Raw genomic sequence first — 21,146 nt, forward strand, 5'->3', positions numbered from 1 at the left:
AAATATATACGAGTGGAGCGAAAAATGTTTTACCAGTTTAAACTTTTTCTGTTTATTAAAATCAGCAAATGTATGTGCAATGTAATGTTTTTTTTTTTTGTTTTTTTTTGACGCACCGCTTATCCCTTACAGTAGTTTTCATTTGATGCACCTTATAGTCCGGTACATCCTATATATATATATATATATATATATATATATATATATATATATATATATAAGAAAATATTTCACAGACAACTATTTTTTGAAGGTGCATATTTTAATCTGGTGATTGACTATCAGAGGGTTGCATCAAGTAAATAATAATTGGGTACTTTTTTTGTTTTTAATATCGGCCCAATAACTACCATCCATTATCTGCACCACTTATCCTCAGGAGGGTCGCGGGGGTCTTGGAGCACACAGGGCACACAGAGACAGACGATTCGCTCGCGCATTCACACCCAGGGACAATTTGGAACGGTAAATTAACCTGACTTGCATGTTTTTGGAATGTGGGAGGAAACCGGAATGCCCGGGAGAAACCCACGCAAGCACGGGGAGAACATGCAAACTCCACACAGGAGGTTTGATCTCATGACCTCAGAACTGTGCCGCACACGCGCTAACCACTGTTCCATCGTACTGCCCCCAATAACTACCTTTACAAACAAATCTGGTTGACTATTTCAAAGATTTCATGCGATAGGCGTATCCCAATGAAAAAAACAACAACATTATCGAACCTTTTGAGAACAAAAATATATAAAATAAAAATGACTTTAGCGGCTTCACACTTTTAGCATACATGGTTTCTAAAACAATGTATAGTCAACAAAAAAGCAATTTGACTTAACGCATTAATAACACAATAAAATAACAAAAACAAATAAATGAATCCCATCACAAAAATAACAAGTATTATTTTCATTATTGTTATTATTGCAAATAGCAATATGTCTGTTAGGCCTGAAATGAACCAGTTGAGTATGTTCTTTAATTAAATGTGTACAACTGCAGTATTAGTGTGTTCTACGGTGGTAAAGGCATAAGAAATCATTTTTTATGTACAATACGAACTCCCAGTCAAAATGATCAAATCCTGTTCGATGGGATTTATTTTTGTTATTGTATTGTATCCTGAAAGGAATTATAAGCAAACTCGACTCCTTTAGTCACTTCATTCAAATGAAGACTGTTAAAAAGATTTAAAAACACACAATCATGATTGTAAACATAATTAAAACTGTATGTGTTTGATTTCACAAATAGAGGCTTTCATTTTTTACATTTGAAATGTATTTTTGTTGTAGTTGTTGTTCAAAGTTCTTCAATATTAACTAATAGCACCTCACATTAATTTGTTCTCTACTTTTTCTTTTTTTTTTCTTTCTTTTTTTTAATGTTCTTTTCTTCTCAAAGATGTCCGCCCAGGAGGGTGAAAATAGATGCCTAAAGCAGGGCACCTACAAACCAAGTTCTTCAAATATTTTTCCTTAGTCAAAAATAAACTTGATTCAAAATAAAAAATGATATTCTTCTTGACGTTTTCATTGCTTCTGAAAGAAACTTGTTGCTGGCGACGTCCTCATTTTTATTGACCTGCAACAAAAGAGTGCAACGATTATTTCAGTACAAGGGCGCATTCTACTGGTATTTTGTAGTATTACTGCTATTTGTTTTTTTAATCTTAATGCATTTATGAATTTGGGGGGGAAAATAAATAAATATTGGTTCTGTTGCATAATCCAGCAATATGGAACGACTACAGATAACTGTATTGATGTTGAACTTTTTGGTTTTAATCATTTTTATATTTTCATTTGTGATTTGTATCGGTAGATATGTATTGTTAAATCAAAATTTGATTAGGTTTCATTAATTCCAATCTTTTTAAAAAAATCATTTTAGTGAAACAATAAAAATGATTGGAATAAACATCAGATCAGATGATAGTAGATAATTTTACTTTTTCGAAATATTTAGATAAAACTGTCAGGTATTGTTGATTAGGGTTTTTCCGTTTTAAATATTATCAACATATCACTGCCCTCAAAAGATGTTCCAGCAAGCCAACCTCGATTCGGAAAGCCTGTGTAATTACAGACCTGTGTCAAACCTACAGTTTTTTTAAAGGACTTGAAAAAGTTGTGGTACAGTAGCTAAATTATTTTATATCTGAGAATAATCTTTTTGAATCAATGCAATCAGGATTCAAGGCTTATCACTCTACTGAGACAGCCATGATTAAGGTATCTAGCGATTTTTTCCTGGCAATGGACGCTTCATCACTGTTGCTGCTTCTGGACCTAAGTGCTGCCTTCGAAACTGTGGAAAATAATATCTAACTAGATCGGCTGGAAAAATGGATTAGTCTCTCAGAAATTGTCCTCCCATAGTTCCGATCCTACCTCTCAGATTGGTGAAATGAAATTGATATGCTGAAATGGCCTCTGAGCCCTGAGGTGATATTATTCGCAAGTCTAATAATAGTTTCCATTGTTATGCAGATGACACTCAACTGTATCTTCAGTGCAGCGGAATGCCCTGCCCTCTGATATTTTATCTGGAACTTCAGTGAAACTGTTTAAATGTAGGCTTAAACCACACTTACATTCTATAGCTTATGAATGACCTATGTTTCATTGGCAATGTCTGTGAATTGCAACATCCATTTTGTCCTGGTCATCCTGGAAGGGGAACTATGCGGCCCCTTCTCAAGGTTTCTTGATTTCCTCATGCTGAGGTTTTGAGTTTTTCCTAACTCCATGTAGGTTTTAGATTAGGGGTTGTGGTAATAATAGTCTGTAGTCTCTACTAGTCATTGGTCTGTGCAGCCCTTTGAGACTTCTTTACAAATAAACACGACTTGACTTGACTCAATATTTTTATGTTTTTACTTGTATGTATTTATTGCTGGATTTGATATAAACTAATCAATAAAATGTCTATTTTTTTACTGTGTTCTTAAAAAGAAATAGACGTTTTTTGCCGTCAATGACGTGAATGAGTTTTCAATTTAACCTTTTCATTCATCGATTTTATTTAAAATATTATTCTATGTGTAATGTTGAAGTGTGTCAGAGTATCAAATATACTTTAATAGAAAAACAAACGTCCCTTGTGTTGTTTTATTTTATGTTAGTGATGATAAAAACTTAGACAGGGGCAGGCACAGTGGTTAGCGCGTGTGCGGCACAGTTCTAAGGTCTTGGGAACCTCCTGTGTGGGTTCAAATCCAGCTACCGGACTTCCTATGCGGAGTTTGTATGTTCTCCCCGTGCTTGCGTGGATTTCCTCCAGGCACTCCGGTTTCCTCCCACATTCCAAAGACATGCATTTCAGGTGTATTGGCCGGTCCAAATTGTCCCTAGGTGTGAACGAGCGAGCGGGTTGTCTGTCCCTGTGTGCCCTGCGATTAGCTGGCAACCAGTTAAGGGTGTCCCCTGCCCACTGCCCGAAGATTGCGGGGATGGGCTCCAGCACCCCGGCGACCCTACTGAGGATAAGCGGTGCAGCTGATGAGATGAGATGAAAAACTTAGACAGCCTACAAAGAGTGGCCAATCTTTGTACTTAATTTTAACAATTACTGCTAGTCTTTAATTTTTTGCCTTTTATTTTCATTGATGCAAAAAAAATGGAGACACATCTTTTTGGAAATGCAGCGGTTATTTGATAGTTACTTAATTAATTGCTGAGGATTGGGTGTTTTAATAAGGGTCAGCTTGAAATATTTTTTGTCAATATTGTTACAGCGGCAGATCTGACCGTGGGGATTAGCCAATCCATTTTGGTTGGTTTTGTCGAGCCAGCGGTTGATGCGGTCCGACACTGCTGAAGTGGAGCTTCGGTGTTCCTACGGACGCATCAAAAAATAAAATAAAGTGACAGTGAAGAGGCAGCAATATTGTTTTGCGGGTCTGTGGCACAGTTCTGAGGTCATGGGTTCAAATCCAGCTACCAGCCTTCCTGTGTGGAGTCTGTATGTTTTCAAGGGCGGCAGTAGCTCAGGGCGCTTGTCTTGGGATCAAGGGATCCTAGTTCAAATCCCGGCTCGTCCGTGTTACATGTCGAAGTGTCCTTGGGTAAGACACTGAACCCCTAATACCCCCAATAAGCAGGTTAGCATGGCTGCAAGGCCGCTATTGGGAAATGTGGAGCACATTGTAAAGCGCTTTGAGAAGTCATTGACTTGAAAATTATATAAATGCAGACCATTCCTTGTGCTTGTGTGGCTTTCACTCCATTTCCAAAAATATTCCAAAAACATGCATGTTAATTCGCCTGTCCAAATTGTCTCTAAGTGTGAATGAGTGAGTAAATTGTCTGTCTCTGTGTGCTGTGCGATTGGCTGGCAACCAGTTCAGGGTTTCCACTGCCCACTGACTGAAGATAATTGGGATGTGCTCCAGAACCCCCTCCACCCTACTGAGGTGAAGCAGTGCAGATAATGGATGGATGAACAGTGTGTAAGAATTCACCTCTAGAGTTTGTTTTGCCTTAGAATGGAGCTGAAGCATGTGCATTGGTAAAAGACACATAAAGGAAGCCAAATCCTACTTGCACATTTTCCTGATCTTGATCCTTGCCAGCGACGAAAAAAGATTGAGCAACACCCAAAGCGTCTGACAAGAGGTGGAGTTGGTCGGAGCGTATGTAAATTACAGAACTCAGAGATGGTCGCTTGTATGATGTTTGGAAGACGAGTGACTTTGAAGGACGGAGTAGGAGTAGCTAAAATAACGATAGCGTCTCCCCCGAGTCAGAGCCTGCTGTCAAGTGGCTAACATGATTGGCTAGAGAAGGAAAATAGGAAAAAAAGTCAAAGATGCCACAATCTTGGGACATTGCGAAATTTACTCGCATGACCAGCTGTGGAAGGCAAAGCAGGAGCAGCAAACAATAACAATAGCGTCTACGTCAAGTCATAGCCTGCAGTCCAGTGGCTAACATGACTGACTAGAGAAGAAAACAGCAGAAAAAAGTCAAAGATGCTGCAATCTTGGGACTCTGCAACATGTGCTTGCATGGCCAGCTTTGGAATGCGAGTGACCTTGAACTACAAAGCAGGAGCAGTTACAAAAGCAATAGTGGCTAGCGGCGAAGCATTGCCTGCAGCACAGTTGCTAACATGAGTGTCTAAAGAAGGAAACAGTGGGAAAAAAAACGTTCTATGCCTGAATGAGGGGATACAGCGACCATCAAAAGTAGGAGGCTGTTAAGTGCCTAATGCACACGGGGACCAGCAAGCTTTGCAAAATGGTCATTCAGGCTCTCTTAGTAGTAGGATGGCTTCCCAACATGTTAACGTCTTCAAAGAGCATCTCAAGTTGTGTGATATAATTAAGACTTTTCTAGACCTAAAATTATGTTTATGCTGTAGTAAATGTATAGTGTTTAATTAAAATGAATGAAGTGTTTTTATATTACTTGAGGTTGCTATATAGTACACAATAGGGCTTTAAAAGAACTTTGCTCTGCATCCTTACGTGTCTGGAAGGTCCAGCCGCCTGGGCTTCCTTCTCAAAGATCTCCCTCCTCCTGGCCACCTCGTCCATGAGATACAAGCTACGTTGCGACACGTCAGGCAATCGACCCGTATCCGATTTCTGTGTAATCACCATCGTTATGCAATCACTATATGCTGGTTTATTCCAGAACATGGTGAAACCAACCTGAGCGGCCTGAGCCAGCAACTCCATTTTCTCTTGGATGGACCGAGACGAGACGCGTTGCACAGAACTACACGAAAGTTAATTTAGTGAGTCAAGCGAAGAACCTGAAAGTGTCTGTGGATCAATTCGGACTCACTTCCTCTGGAAAGGTTCTGTTTTGTCTTCATTGAGGCCTTCACTCTGTGTCAAAGCAAAGAACAGTCAATAGATATAATTAGAAGCCATTTTACATCTGTGATTCAAGAAACTTGCAATGTGCAGACAAAGGTATTGAGACTTCAGCCAAGGACTTCAAATGACATCAGGGCCATTCTCTGTTTGGAGCAACATTTCATGACCACATCTTTTTTTAGCCTAATTTTTCTGCAAAACGTTTATAAAAAGTAATTTAATTACCATATTTTCATGACCATAGGGCACACAGTGTTAAAAGTTGCAGTATCCGTTGCTAGTTCTATTTCTGTATTTAACACATACACAGGGCGCACCGCACAAGCGGATGCAGGTGACCTCTTCTGCTGCCACCTTAAGACAACACAGACAAGCATACAAGTGTGCCTATAAAAAAATATAGCGGGAGTTTGGTTGTATTTTATTTAAGTATTGATTACAAAGTAAAATATTTGCCTAAAACTTGTCTGAGTTCGTTTTTCAGCTTCCTCCACTTGCAAACCATCGATTCATTATTCTTTAATTCTCTCGCGGTTGCTGGGTTTCCAGGTTCTTCCATCTAGCATAGAAATCAACACACCATGGCAGACAAAAAGACAGATAGCATTCATTGTAGGTTTTGGATTAAATGTATATGTTGGGGAACAACTCTGTCCAGCCTCCAGTAGCACAATAGCTTTTAAATTGCTAGGTACGCTACGGCGTTAGCATCCATTGCATTGTGTGTGTCCTCTTCTATACAAGCAGGACAATAGTCACATTCAGACAGGAGTTGCTTGAAAGTCCCTGGAGATCGCATACAAGTCACAATTAGTTGGAAATGTGAAGTCAGATTAAGTCAAGTCACATTTATTTGTATAGCCCTTAATCACAAAAATGTCTCAAAGGACTGCTCAGAATTATGATTACACCATCACCTGATCTTAAACCAACAATCTCACAAAAACATCAGATTTCACTCAAAAATGAGTCTTAGATATGACCCAGCCAAGGCTCGAACTTGGGACCTCCTAATCTTGGGGCGGACGTCCAATCCGAAAGGGCAGTGCCCAATTGGCCGCGTCAAACATTTTGAAGAAAATCTGAGACTTTTATGTGCGCCTTATGACCGTGAAAATATGATACATAATACTTTACCATTTATGTCTACTGGTAAAGGACAAATTAAGGTACCGTGTCTAACATTTTGAGAGGACTAACACAAAGATTATATAAAAGGGAAGGAGAACGCAAAATGTATTACAACTGTACCGGGTCTACCCTACTAAATAGTTAAAATTCAAAAGCTATTAAGGTGAATATGATAAAATCGTTTTCTATAAATGATAATCAGGGTTGGGTAGGGTTACTTTAACTTGATTACTTTCAATTACTTTTGGATTACTCCAATACCAAATATGCTAATAAAAGACAAAAGAAACTAAATATGAATAAAAAATTACTAAAATTTATGCAGGCTTGGGGAGTAACAGAATACATGGAACGGCAAAAATGATGTTGGCAAGCTGTTTGGATTTATTTTCATTTTGTTTCTGTCGCATTTTATGTTAGTTTTGCCGGAGATCAAAGAAATCAAAGCCCGGAGAGAAAGCTTACCACGTGTTGTGAGTCATAATTTTATTAATCTATAAAGTAATCAAGTTAAAGTAACCCTACCCAACCCTGATGATAATTATATACCAAGTAGGGATTCACAATAATTAGCTCGCTAACAAAGTGATATCGGCCAAATATGAATATAATAATTCACGTGACTACACACTAGAATATCCTATCAGTCAACACTACATGGGTCAGGATGTGATTTTTTTTAACCAAGACACGTTTGACTTTATATTCTTGTATAATCAGTCTACAGAAGCATGATTTGATCAGTAGGCAAACGCAGTTATTGTGCATTTTTAAGTATTCATATTATTTTCATTATTATTATCCCAAAGAGAAAAACAAATTTCTGCTAGTCTTACTGAGATCCGTCCATATGAAATCCGGCGCAATACCTTTGTTCTAATTGTTTAGTTTGTGGTCTGAGTGATGTACCGTGCTGAATTCTGAGATTTTGGAGACCATCCTGACACTTGCGCTAAAATAGGGGAAAAAAATGGTTCGCCGTCAGCAAAGTCCAAAATCTGCTCTTAAAAATCCGTCCAGACCTTCTCTGTAAAGGCAAACTCTCCTCCTCTTTCTTTTTCATCATCTGTTGACCAAGCAGAAGCCGTTATTTGTCTTGGCGCTCATTTTTTAAACGTCACATGGTCTTATTGATTTACCCGAAAAGAAACCGTTCTGGCACTCTTTCTGATGAAGATGGGCTTTCTGGTCTCCCCCGAGTTACTGTTGTTTGAAGAGCTCATCGCACAGGTCTGGCAAATTGGACCGCGGTAGCAAGCAAGATAAGTTAAACAAATTATTGTTTTATTCCCATATCTTTTGTGTTTGTGAAATCCAAAGTGTAAAAGCCACAGTTTGTATTATAAAGCATCCCTTAGTGTTAAACAACAGTGTTCAAGTCCTGTCAGTGGATTCAAATTATCCTTGCTCACGCAAAAAATATGGGAGTAATCTTCTAAATTTTTCCTAGTGTCTTATTTGCATGCACACGCTTCATCTCCAATCTTAGTTATAGTAACTTTTAGTGGGGAGTTATTACCCACTGCCACTTCAAAGATTCAGTGTGAAATATTTGACCACTAGAAGGCACTGTTGTTGTCTGATGCGAACGAAAACCAGTGCTACAGAGCGCAGGGCAGCAGCAACTTGCAGGAGAAACATGACCATAGGTAGGGATTCCACTATGTAAAAAAATTATAAATTTCTCGACCTATGATTTTCATTTATTTATTTTTATGTTTTTAAACAAAAATTAACATTGGTATGATAGTTAATTTTTTTTGCATGGTATTCCAATCAATGTTTTTTTTTTTACTGAATTAAAGTTTTTTTACTACAAGGCACTAAATTTTACACACTTGTCCATCTAAGGTTTAAATTCAAAGAAATATTTTATATATCATGGTTGTCATATCAGGCATCACGGCAGCACAGTGGTTAGCAAATGTGCGGCACAGTTCTGAGGTCATGAGATCGAACCTCCTGTGTGGAGTTTGCATGCTCTCCCCGTGCTTGTGTGGGTTTCCTCCGGGCACTCCGGTTTCCTCCCACATTCCAAAAACGTGCATGTTAGGTTAAATGGCCGGTCCAAATTGTCCCTAGGTGTGAATGAGCAAGCGAATTGTCTGTCCCTGTGTGCGACTGGCTGGCAACCAGTTCAGGGGGTCCCCTGACCACTGCCTGAAGATAGCTGCGATGGGCTCCAGCACCCCCGCGACCCTACTGAGGATAAGCAGTGCAGATAATGGATGGATGGATAGTTATATCATTTATTGCTGATGTATTTTCGGATTATTGTTAGCAAAATTTGAAAGCCTGCACTCATTGAGCGCCAAAGACGTTTTTTGACATAATTTATTTTATTATTATTATTTTTGTCTTGTGTTATGTGACTTTAAAACCGATGAACACTAAATAAGACCCCAACATTTAGGGTTTGGTGGTTTTGCTGAAATTTGTCTTAAAATAAATGGTATGGGTCTCTAAAAAAATCAAAATATTTTGATATTATGGCTCTTTGGGTCAAAAAGGTTCCTGACCCCTGCTTTACACCGAAAAACAACAGCACCCAGATGATAAAGGTGCTGTATATGAAGAATACTCCTGCGACTGGGAACCACAGAAAGCAGTTTTATCTGTTTCATGCGGAGGAGCAAACCCCACCCAAAAAAGAAAAAAAACGGCCTGAAAAGGGATGGGAGGCGCAAGGCTGTACTTTTCCAAGACAAACCTGTGAAACGTGATTACCTGAAGAGCATGGGCATTTTGGGTGAGGCTGGTAGGCCCTTGTGGGGCGGGGCTACAGCAAGGGGAGGGCCAATGTCCCTGAGGGGACCCTGGGTTCATCGGCGAAAGGGGGGTCACAGGACTAGAGCACCTGCTAACTGAGGGGCTATTGTCCAGGGAGATGGAGACTGAACTGCAACAAAAGAAAAACAAGAAATAATTCTTGTTGTCTAAAATAAAGGTGCATGAATATAGAAGTCACCTAACAAACTTGCGGGTAGGGGTGGATGGTTGCCTGGCAACAGATTCATTCCCCGATGATTCTCCATTTCCTTGCTAAAACATAATAAACATAGAGTGATGCCTTTTTATGAAATGCTGATTCCGTTTCATCAGTCAATTTAAAAAAATGTTTAGATTCTTTGTTTTTTAAAGGGACAGTGTGTAAGACAGTGTGAAGTTTTTTGCCTCCTAATGGTACTAAAAACTTTCATCCAGTAAAAACAAAACATTGATTTGAGTACTAGGGGAAAATACATAAACTATTACTGTTAATTTTCAAAAATGTTAACTTTTATATAAAAAAAATCAAAGGTCGAGAAATGAGTATTTCTTTTACATCGTGGAATTCCCACTTAGGTCAGCACCCTGTTTATTTGGTATCCTGCCAACACACTGCGCCTTGTATCACTGGCCTTCGCTCGTACCAGAAAACACAGTGCCATCTGGTAGTCAAATTTTACACGTTGAGGCTTTAAATATGTTTTTCCATATTATCATTTCCATTTTTGGGGAAAAAAAATAAACAACATTTAAAATGAGAATAATTGCTTGATATGGCAAATTATTAGTATTTATCTTAAACCATTATAGTTTGTCCTATATTAAATATATTGTCTGAGGAAAAGCTTTTAGTATGACAGCTAACTGCTGATATATCATTTTAATATAAAATTTATTTTCTCTATAATAACTAGTGTATAATGTTTTTTTTAATTGTAATAGTGAGAATACTTGGTCTCTTCTCTACTACTCTGTCATTTGCACAGGAGTGGGAAAGCTTAATATCAGTTAATTATATATATATATATATATATATATATATATATATATATATATAGAGAGAGAGAGAGAGAGAGAGAGAGAGAGAGAGAGAGAGAGAGAGAGAGAGAGAGAGAGAGAGAGAGAGAGATCCCGTCTAGTTTGTCCTGTTTAATTTCATACCTTTATCTTGTTTGAGGGGGGAAAAAAATGAAAAAGAAAATCTGCATTGGTAACTTTTCTGTCAATTGCCATCTAAGATGAAAATATTATCAGGATTATTATTATTTTTACTCAGATTTAGAGTACAGTAAATTATATTGATTTTAATTTCACAATTTAATGTAGAATTTATATTTTTCTATCATTCTTAATTATTTATCCTATTTAAGAAAAAAAGCGATGCCAAAGCCAATTAAAAGTAACTTTAGTTTAATAAAAAGAAACTACCAATTGGACATTCATTTTTAGTATGGCTCAATATTAAACAAATATAACTCAATACGTTCAAGCATCATAAATGTCTGTCTCTAAACTGCACATTCAGATTGGGAGGGCACTGGCTCACTTTTTGCAGCGGTTCAGGTTTTGTGGTGGGATTGTCCTGCCCCTCCTCAGATCTTCCTCCTTGTTCCAACTCCTCCTCGTTGTCTTCGAAGACCCCCTTTTGACGTCTTAGTGACTCCACGCGCCTCAATCTTCGTTTCTCTTCTCGGATGCGTAGTTTCTCCAAAAACTCCGTCTGAATCTGCTCCACACTGAAAAAAACCAATACGCACACCGATACGATTATATATATTTATATATATATATATATATATATATATATATATATATATATATATATATATATATATATATATCTCATCTCATCTCATCTCATCTCATTAGCCGTACCGCTTATCCTCATTAGGGTCGCGGGGGGGGGGCTGGAGCCCATCCCAGCCATTTCCGGGCAGTGGGCAGGGGACACCCTGAACTGGTTGCCAGCCAATCGCAGGGCACACAGGGACAGACAACTCATTCGCTCATTCACACCTAGGGACAATTTGGACCGGCCAATTCACCTGAAATGCATGTTTTTTGAACGTGGGAGGAAACCGGAGTGCCCGGAGGAAACCCACGCAAGCACGGGGAGAACATACAAACTCCGCACAGGAAGTCTGGAGCTGGATTTGAACCCACGACGGGTTCCCATGACATGAACTGTGCCGCACAAGCGCTAACCACGGCGGCGCAGTATATATATATATATATATATATATATATATATATATATATATATATATATATATATATAAATTTAACTGATCTTAAGCTTTCCCACTCCTGCGCAAATAACAGAGTAGTAGAGAAGAAATCAAGTATTGTCAATATTACAATTAAAAAAAAACATTATACACTAGTTACTAAGGGGGTAGGTGATAGAAAGGAGTGGGGAGGTGTTGTGAAAGGATAATGGGATTGTGGACGCGTTCTTAAGGATGGGCTGGGCACCCGTATGATGCGGCAGGGGTAAACCAGTGAAAGCTGTCGGGCCCTGCTGTTGAACAAAAGAGTGTGTTGTGTCACCCTGACCCGAGTGACATGGCCGCTTTCTGGTGTCCCATTTCATGACCAACTTGGGTGCCGAGTTGCCTAACTTGTTTGGGTGTTTGGGCAATTGGGTTGGCCATGGTCCAAAAATTTTTGTGTGTTTTTTTTGCTATTTATTTCCCTTTTATTTTCTTTATTATTGTATGTGTGTGTCTTGCTGTCGGTCACCCCTCTTGAGGGATATGACTAAGGTAGATAGATAGATAGAACTAAAGGGGTACACAATAATTATCGAACTGACAGTTACTGGAATAATAATGGCCTAACATGACATTACAGTTTCCCGTCGGATTGAAAAAATAGACCCCATAATTATTCACCTCCTGCAACACTTAATATTCAATCAACCGAATTTACTTGTTAAGAGTCCAAGCATTTGTGTATTATGACGATTTTTTTTTTGTATTAGTAGCAATACTTGGTCTCCTCCTATCACTTGGTCATTATTTCAAAGGATGGGAGATTTTAACCCTTGTATTACTATGGGGGCGCTGGTGCCCCGGTTTTACAAGCGCGATTTAAATTACCAATGCTCTGCGACGTTGGGTTAAGCAAAAAAAAAGACAGAATTTGCGGCAATACAAAAAAAGTCAAATTCATTCAAAGTTGTTCTCCAAAACACACACAAGGTGACAGCAACTTCCCACAATGACATCTTTCAGGCATCCAAGTGTAGCAACGGACTAATCACAAGTAAGAATTGACAAAAAACAAGGCATAATAAGTCAATGTAAATGTTCTGCATTTATATAGAGCTTTTCAAGTTAATGAAGACCTCCCAAAGCGCTTTACAATGTGCTTCACACTCTCCCTTTGAGACACACTAGCCGATCGATCGCAGCGTCAGCTATGCAAGGAAAATACCTGCTCATCGGGGGCATTAGGGAATCAGTGTCTTGCCCAAGGACACTTCGACATATAACTCGGAGGAGCCGGAAATCGAACCTGCGACCTCTTGATTCCAAGACGAGCGCTTTATCTCCTGAGCTACTGCCGCCCTGTAATGCACTTTGTAAAGCATATTTTGTTATTTGTAATATAAATAATAAAAAAGTAAATATTTGAATCCTTTGAATATTACTTAATTAGTTTTGATTGTCAAATGGGCAATGAATTGGGGTACTGATAGGCCATGCATGATGTGGGTCTCTGTCTACAGGAATTGCTTCATTATCTAACCACACAGCCCCATAAAACGCCTTATCATGGTGAAAAGTAGTTGACTGATAGGATTATTGTAAATCTATAATTAATTAGCTACAAATATTGAGCATTACAGAGACCCTTTCAGTTTAGTATTTACGTTCTCAAAGAGTCTTTTCACCTTGTGAATCACTAAACTATTAAACTAGTTGCACTGTCATGTTTGTTTGACTCCGGTCAGGTTGATGTTCCTTGTTCAACAATGGTGCCCCCTTGATATGTAAACTCTCCTCCCCCAACAACTCTGTGAATAAATTGTTTGTAAGACAATAGAGGCACTGCTATGGTTCTGGTCAGATGAGAATAAGGGTGAGAAATTAACCCAGCTCCTCATAAGTAATTGTTTGTGTCTCTTGTCCTTTATTGTGTGTTTTATTCAGAGGTGTAAGGTAATAAACCTAACATTGACAATTTTTGGACAACTGAGAGAGCAAGACAAAATTTTTTATACATATTTATAACAGTTCATATTTCCAGTTTATGTTGTTGTCTTACAATCTGTTCATGTTCAGTTCCAGTCTCTACTTCATTATAATCCTATATGTCATTTTTTTCTTTTAAACTAGTATTACATTATCCTGAAATATTTATGGTAGATATTGCCAAATACTGAAAGTTTGTGTTGTTCTGAAAAAAAAGCAGCTTGTACCAAAACAAAGTTTAGTTTCTTCCTTAAATTTTCACATCCTGCTTTTAATCAGGTACACTCTGTAGTTTAGAATTTGTGGTAGCCTAAAACAATGGAGGCTCCAAACCCGGGCAAAAAAAAACAAACAATGACACTAAACATCTTTTAATGTAAATTTTAACCTGCTGGAACTCGGTGAGTTCTCAGGTGGGGAGTCGGACTCGTGGTCGACGTCACAAGCACTCCTCACCCTCCTCCTCCTTTCTCTCTCCACTTCCTCTTCATCCTCCATGGTCCATTGGCGGGTCAAGCTAAGGTCATAAAACAGGAATAGTGTGTCATATCAAGCATCATCTAAAAACGGCTTTCATTAAGCAATAAACGCATGATAACTTTTGAACAGTGTTAGGAATAACGCCCTCATAAACAACACCGTTACGTAACGGCGTTATTTTCTTTTTTCAATAACAGGGCCATCTAATTATTTTTTTTGTCGTTAAAACCCCGTTATGATTACTGAGCCATGCTTTTTGGTGAGCAAAGGCGGTTCTTTAAAAATAGTCAGATATCCAATCTCTATAAGTAAACTCTGGTCAAAGACACCACTGCGGTGTTTTGTATTTGCTCAGAAAATTTCAAATTTTTTGACATACAAGAACAACAATTATTTAAAGTAACAGAAATAGATTATTTTCAGGCTAACTTCTTACTAACATAGTTACTTTTTGAAAGAAGAATGAGTAACTTCAACTAATTCCTTTTTTAAAGTAACGTAACCATCATTCTTTTTTATAGATTCACATGTTTCTTTGCTTCCACATTCTGGTTAGCCGCTATCCGGAATTTTGTTAAGTCAAGTCAAGTCACATTCATTTATATAGCCTGTAATCACAAAAATGTGTCAAAGGACTGTACATGATTACAATTACACCATTGCCTGATCTTAAACCATATATAAATTTGATAAGGGCAGCACGGCGGAGCAGTGGTTAGCGCGTGTGCGGCACAGTTCTGAGGTTGTGAGATCGAACCTCCTGTGTGGAGTTTGCATGTTTTCCCCGTGCTTGCGTGGGTTTTCCTCCGGGCACTCCGGTTTCCTCCAACATTCCAAAAACATGCATGTGAGGTTAATTGGCCGGTCCAAATTGTCCCTAGGTGTGAATGAGTGAGTGAATGGTTGTCTGTCCCTGTGTGCCCTGCGATTGGCTGGCAACCAGTTCAGGGTGTCCCCTGCCCACTCCCCGAAGATAGCAGGGATGGACTCCAGAACCCCCGCGACCCTACTGAGGATAAGCGGTGCAGATAATGGATGGATGAATGAATTTGATAAGACTACAAAGCTAATGCTACTGTTTTACGTTCTTTGTGTGTGACGTTTTATCCGTTTGTCCCAGAAGTCGTTTGGTTTGCGCTAAACTATGCACGAGAAGAGCTTGTTTTAATAATATTTTCTTACTATGGCGAATATGCCAGTGAGACTCATTTGTTGCGTCAGACAGCTACCGCACTGTCATCATTAATTCCTTTCCACTCCAGTTTTCTTGTTACTATTTACTCTCTTATTTAGTAATAAAGTAATATGAACTTCCTTGTATCATTTGTATTTTAGATCTTTAAGCATTTACTGGACTGTCTCAGAAAATTAGAATATTTTGATAAAGTTCTTTATTTTCTGTAATGCAATTAAAAAAACAAAAATGTCATACATTCTGGATTCATTACACATCAACTGAACTATTTCAAGCCTTTTATTATTTGAATATTGCTGATTTTGGCTTATAGATTCACATGTTTCTTTGCTTCCACATTCTGGTTAGCTGAAAAAAACTCAAAAATCCTATCTCAAAATATTAGAATACTTCCTCAGACCAAGTAAAAAAATAATTTTATAACAGCAAAACTAAATCAAACATTTGAAAATGTCCATTGATGCACTCAGTACTTGGTTGGGAATCCTTTTGCAGGGATTACTGCATCAATCCGGCGTGGCATGGAGGCAATCAGCCTGTGGCATTGCTGAGGTGTTATTGATGCCCAGGATGCTTCGATAGCGGCCTTCAGCTCATTTGCATTTGCAGGTCTGGTGTCTTTCATCTTCTTCTTAACTATACCCCACAAATTCTCGATGGGGTTCAGGTCAGGGGAATTAGCAGGCCAATCAAGGACAGTGATGCCATGGTCAGTGCACCAGTTACTGGTGGTTTTGGCACTGTGGGCAGGTGCCAGATCATACTGGAAAATGAAATCCTCATCTCCATAGAGCTTTTCAGCAGATAGAAGCATGTAGTGCTCTAAAATCTCTTGGTACACAGTTGCATTTACTCTGGACTTGATGAAACACAGTGGACCAACACCAGCAGCTGACATGGCTCCCCAAACCATTGCTGACTGTGGGAACTTCACACTGGATTTCAAGCAACTTGGATTTTGCTCCTCTCCAGCCTTTCTCCAGACTCTGGCGCCTTGACTTCCAAATGAAATGCAAAACTTGCTTTCGTCTGAAAAGAGGACTTTGGACCACTCTGCAACTGTCCAGTGCTTCTTCTCCATAGCCCAAGTCAAACGCTTCTTCCGTTGTCTTGAGTTCAGAAGTGGCTTGACCATGGGAATACGGCTATTGTAGCCCATTTCCTGGACACGTCTGTGAACTGTGGCTTTTGATACCTGGACTCCAGCTTCAGCCCACTGTCTTTGAAGCTCCCCCAAATTCTGGAAGCGGCTCTTCTTCACAATTTTGTTAAGGCTGCGGTCATCTCTCTTGGTTGTGCAGCGTTTCCGGCCACATTTTTCCCTTCCAACAGACTTTTTGTGGATATGCTTTGAAACTGCACTCTGTGAACAGCCTGCTCTTTGAGAAATTTCTTTTTGTGCCTTACCCTCCTGGTGGAGGGTATCAATGATGGTCCTCTGGACAGCAGTCAGATCAGCAGTCTTCCCCATACTTGTGATTTAGTTTACTGAACCAAGCTGAGTGTTTTTAAGGCTCAGGAAACCTCGCAAGGTGTTTCGAGTTAATTAGATGATTCAGGTGATTAGTTGAATAGCCTACTTGTATACTTTTTCATGATATTCTAATATTTTGAGATAGGATTTTTGAGTTTTCTTAAGCTGTAAGCCAAATTCAGCAATATTAAAATAATAAAAGGCTTGAAATAGTTCAGTTGATGTGTAATGAATCCAGAATGTATGACATTTTTGTTTTTTTAATTGCATTACAGAAAATAAAGAACTTTATCACAATATTCTAATTTTCTGAGACAGTCCAGTATACTTCTTCTGTATCTCTTTGTTGTCCAAGAACAACTTTAACCCTGGAGAGCCCGCAAGCGGTAACATGTCAGTCACGTGTTTGTCATCTTATATTATGCTTTTTAGCAATAATCAGTGAGAAAAAACATAATTAATTTTAGTGCACGTGTCTTTGGTAAAGAATCTGCCTTTCAGAGAGCAAGACTCACCTGGACAAAGCGGACCAATTCCTGCCACTGACGGACATTCTGGACGAAGTAAGTCCCGGATTCAAAGCAAAAGGCAAGTGGCAGGGCGGCGGCCGGATTGCAGCACTAAACAATCCACCTTTGCCCTGCTCACTCAAGTGTCACATAACCACAAAGGTAAGTTACCAGCCTGAGGGAGTGAGAAAGTGAACACCTTTCATTTTTCAGACCATGGAATTAAACAGTAACTGGAGGAAAATGATGTAATAGATGATAGGAGTTAGAGTATATTTTCTTAACTATAGTAGAACCCTGACATCTCCACCTTACAATGTTTTGATTTTAAGGTCAGGAAAAACTATTTTTTCTTTAACTATATATATATTTTTTTCATTTCGCAAGCCTCCCTCCTAAGATATCCTCCTCAGCAGTTTTGGTCACACACCTCTCCGGGAAAGTTTTTTTGTTGTTGCTGTTGAATAAACGCACCCCAGGTGGGGTTTTTATCACATCCCTTGTATTTTGTCCCCTTCTGTCCTGCATTTAGGCCTGTCCGACACCTTGTGACCAAATTAAAACTTCAGTACAATAAAGGCGAAGTTTGCTTTAAAAGGTGTAAGAAATGTAAAAAAAATATTTCATAGCACACAAATATTAGGAAATCTGGTTTCATGATTTATAGTCTGGAAATACAGTATGGTAATTACTTTTTGGTATTTTGTTTTTTTTATTTTTTTATCCGTGCTACTGAAAGTTTGAAGTGCATTGAATAATCATCAGGTTTCTACCCCTCTCTATATGTCAACTTTACCTCAGAATGGATTAATTTTGGATCCTAGGGGTCTACTGCCCTTTCAACCATGTATGGCAACTTTGTTGAATTTCAATTATAATTAGGTATTCCAAAATGGAGTTGTTTTTATTGTCAATAACAACAACCTTGTGAACATTGTTTACAACAGTCTAGTATGCAGACTCAATGGGGGGGGATTTTTTAAGGGTTATTTTTCTATCTTCTTTATTCATTATTCATTATCCGTTGTCGGTCAGTTCATAATACGCTACAAAGCCTAGGAGCCGGGACTCTTACACTCAGCCTAAAGGCCAAGCTAAGGTCCTAGCATTAAAGCCTTGCTGCGATCATTGCGGATGCACCGTTCCCGGAAGTACTGCAATACCGGGTCGATGCGTGGAGTGGACAGAGCAAGCTCTTATTCCATCTCCGGATTGCAAAAATATTATGCAATAACAGCTATTTGAAGCATTTCACTACCTGTACTCCAGTGTCTTTCTTCTTTTGTGTTTATGGAAAAGTCATGTGGTAGTCTAGTGTAGTCGTGGCATAACTATGTAATGTTTCCATCCTTTATTATGTTGTCATATTTATAATAAAGAGTGTGATGTCATAATATCACAATTAAAGCTTCAAAGAAGCTCATGATGCCCAACAAAGCCTTAGGACATCAATTGTCTGTTTTTTATGATATCAAGTTTTTATTCCACAAAAATGTTAATGCATGCTCATAGTGTCTCTAGTAAATGTAAATGCATTTACTGTTTGTTCTTCTGTGAAAGACTTTAAGGCTTGGTCATATGGACTCTGCCCCAGGATGTGTCTGACAATGCCTCCCCTCATTTTGGTTTATAGGATGTATTACAATATTATAAAGTGGTAAAAAATAACTGTCGTACCTGAATTTACATACTGTACCTACGAGAATGTGACGCCTAGTAGTGTACAAACACTACATTGGTTTTAATATAAAACAATTGATTTAGATAATAAGAAAACATTAATTTTAAATTCGTAATTATACTACACAAGTTAAAAAAGTTGACATGGTCGGCCACCATTTTACGACTAGTGTTGGGCGCGTCACTGAAAAACTGTAATTAGTTACAGTTACTAGTTACTTCATTCAAAAAGTAATTCATTCGCCTCCTAGATTCATGGATTTCTCAACCGCCAGGGTCATTCATCTTGGACAAGAACAACCTGGTCGCGCCCACCCCTCTCCAGTCTGTTTTTGGGGTAGGGGTTTGTTCCCCCATATGAAACAGATGATACTTGTTTCCATGGTTACTGACACCAAAAGGTATCATATTCTCCGCATAAGTATCTGGTTACAAATTATCGTATATACTCCAATAGAAGCAAACCCCTAAAACTGCTTTAAAATAGCCACATAATACAATGAATTAAAAAAACGTGTACACAACTCCATGGAAGCAGGGAAGTCTTGGCTTGTGCAATCTTGAGAGCTTGCAAACAACCATTTAGCCGAGACACTCCAAATCAGTTTTGTCTCTGGGCTGCAAACCACTTGAAGATCTCTTTCTCCATTTCTGGGTACTCTTCAAGGCGTGTTTGTTTTTTTTCTCCAGGCATAGTATAATGCAAACATAGTTTTACAAATAAAAGGACCCACTTTTTCCATAAATTCTGTGATTATTGATTTCCCCAGTGTTTGTGTTTCCTTGACAAGCCAACCCCCCCCCCCCCTATACTACTTGCACTACATAAAAAATTATGCTTATGTGCTAACAGTTAGCATGCTAGCTGTAGCATGCTAACATGTGGTTTATTTCAATTGAACAACCACAATTAGTTCTAATTTCACATCAGCAGTTAGCTTTCGTTTGTATATTATTTAAAATATTTTGGCTGGTGCATGTTGGCTAGGCCTGACTTCCCAACCTGAATCATTATGGTGAGCTAAGAAGTTGGGCAAAGAGCCTATCAACTTACTTCTGTCAATGTCACTTCAATCCATGTTATGATAGGAAGTGCCAAAGCCTATCACTGATTCCCCCAACTTCTTAAGTATTGCTACTATTAACCTTTTTCTTCTTGTGATATGGACAGTATCCACTATAACCCATTTAGCAAAAGACACTGGGCTTCGTTGTTTATAAACGGCAATTGGGATAACTGGCCATTTTTTAAGTTGTAAACGAATATTTGTGCGGATGAATTTGGCTTGTCCAATAACAGTTTATGAAAAAGAGTGTTTTTGTTGGTTTCGCTTTGTAAATCCATCAATTCTTTTTTTTGCACCGCTTATCTTCACTAGAGTCGCGGGGGTTCTAGATCCAATCCCAGTTATATTTGAGCAGTGGACACCCTGAACTCGTTGCAGGGCACACAGAGCCATACAACTCACTCGCTTATTTACACCTAAGAGCAATTTGAACCGTCAATTAACCTAACATGCATGTTTTTGGAATGTTGGAGGCAACTGGAGTTCCTGGAGTAAACTCGCGCAGGCACGGGGAGCACATGCAATATCCACACGGGGAACCTGTGGGCGCTGGAATTGAACCCTAGACCTTCCCACTATGGGGCAGCGCGCTAACCACCTTGCTGCCGTGCCGTTTATCTTTATATATTATTTGATTATCCAATTTAACTAATTCCAGGGTCTTTTTTCAACCATGAACCAGAAAGCTTATGTAATTATGGACCTGTGTCAAACCTAACGTTTCTCTCTAAAGTACTTGAAAAAGTTTTTGCCCAGCAGCTGAATGATTTTATATCCGAGAACAATCTTTTTGAATCTTTGCAATCAGGATT

At 38.7% G+C, this 21,146-nt stretch overlaps 1 protein-coding gene and 1 pseudogene across 1 annotated transcript; both read right to left on the bottom strand.

Moving 5' to 3' along the window:
- Positions 1–247: 247 nt before the first annotated feature.
- lad1 (ladinin) lies at positions 248–18,921 on the bottom strand. The gene is made up of 14 exons (XM_088330124.1): positions 18,846–18,921; positions 17,594–17,762; positions 14,318–14,446; positions 11,277–11,466; positions 9,930–10,003; positions 9,689–9,860; positions 8,101–8,193; positions 7,984–8,027; positions 7,871–7,913; positions 5,796–5,839; positions 5,660–5,726; positions 5,474–5,593; positions 3,753–3,840; positions 248–1,584 (listed from the first exon to the last, which is right to left on the bottom strand). Exons 2-14 carry the CDS (start codon positions 17,629–17,631, stop codon positions 1,577–1,579), a joined length of 1,110 nt encoding a protein of 369 aa, XP_088186250.1. The 5' UTR covers positions 17,632–17,762; positions 18,846–18,921; the 3' UTR covers positions 248–1,576.
- LOC148370446 (U2 spliceosomal RNA) lies at positions 18,717–18,828 on the bottom strand (annotated as a pseudogene).
- Positions 18,922–21,146: the final 2,225 nt, after the last annotated feature.

Source organism: Urocampus carinirostris, chromosome 3 (genome assembly GCF_059441175.1).
Source record: "Urocampus carinirostris isolate Australia breed hairy pipefish chromosome 3, RoL_Ucar_1.0, whole genome shotgun sequence".
In the NCBI taxonomy this organism is placed as follows: Eukaryota; Metazoa; Chordata; class Actinopteri; order Syngnathiformes; family Syngnathidae; genus Urocampus; species Urocampus carinirostris.

Excerpts from the sequence above, each read along its gene's own strand:
- lad1 (XM_088330124.1), bottom strand. The coding sequence starts at position 17,631 with ATGTCCGTCAGTGGCAGGAATTGGTCCGCTTTGTCCAG. Across the intron at positions 5,727-5,795 it reads ACAGAACCTTTCCAGAGGAA|TTCTGTGCAACGCGTCTCGT; the intron begins GTGAGTCCGAAT and ends ACTTTCGTGTAG. Across the intron at positions 3,841-5,473 it reads CGGCTGGACCTTCCAGACAC|GAACACCGAAGCTCCACTTC; the intron begins GTAAGGATGCAG and ends ATGCGTCCGTAG.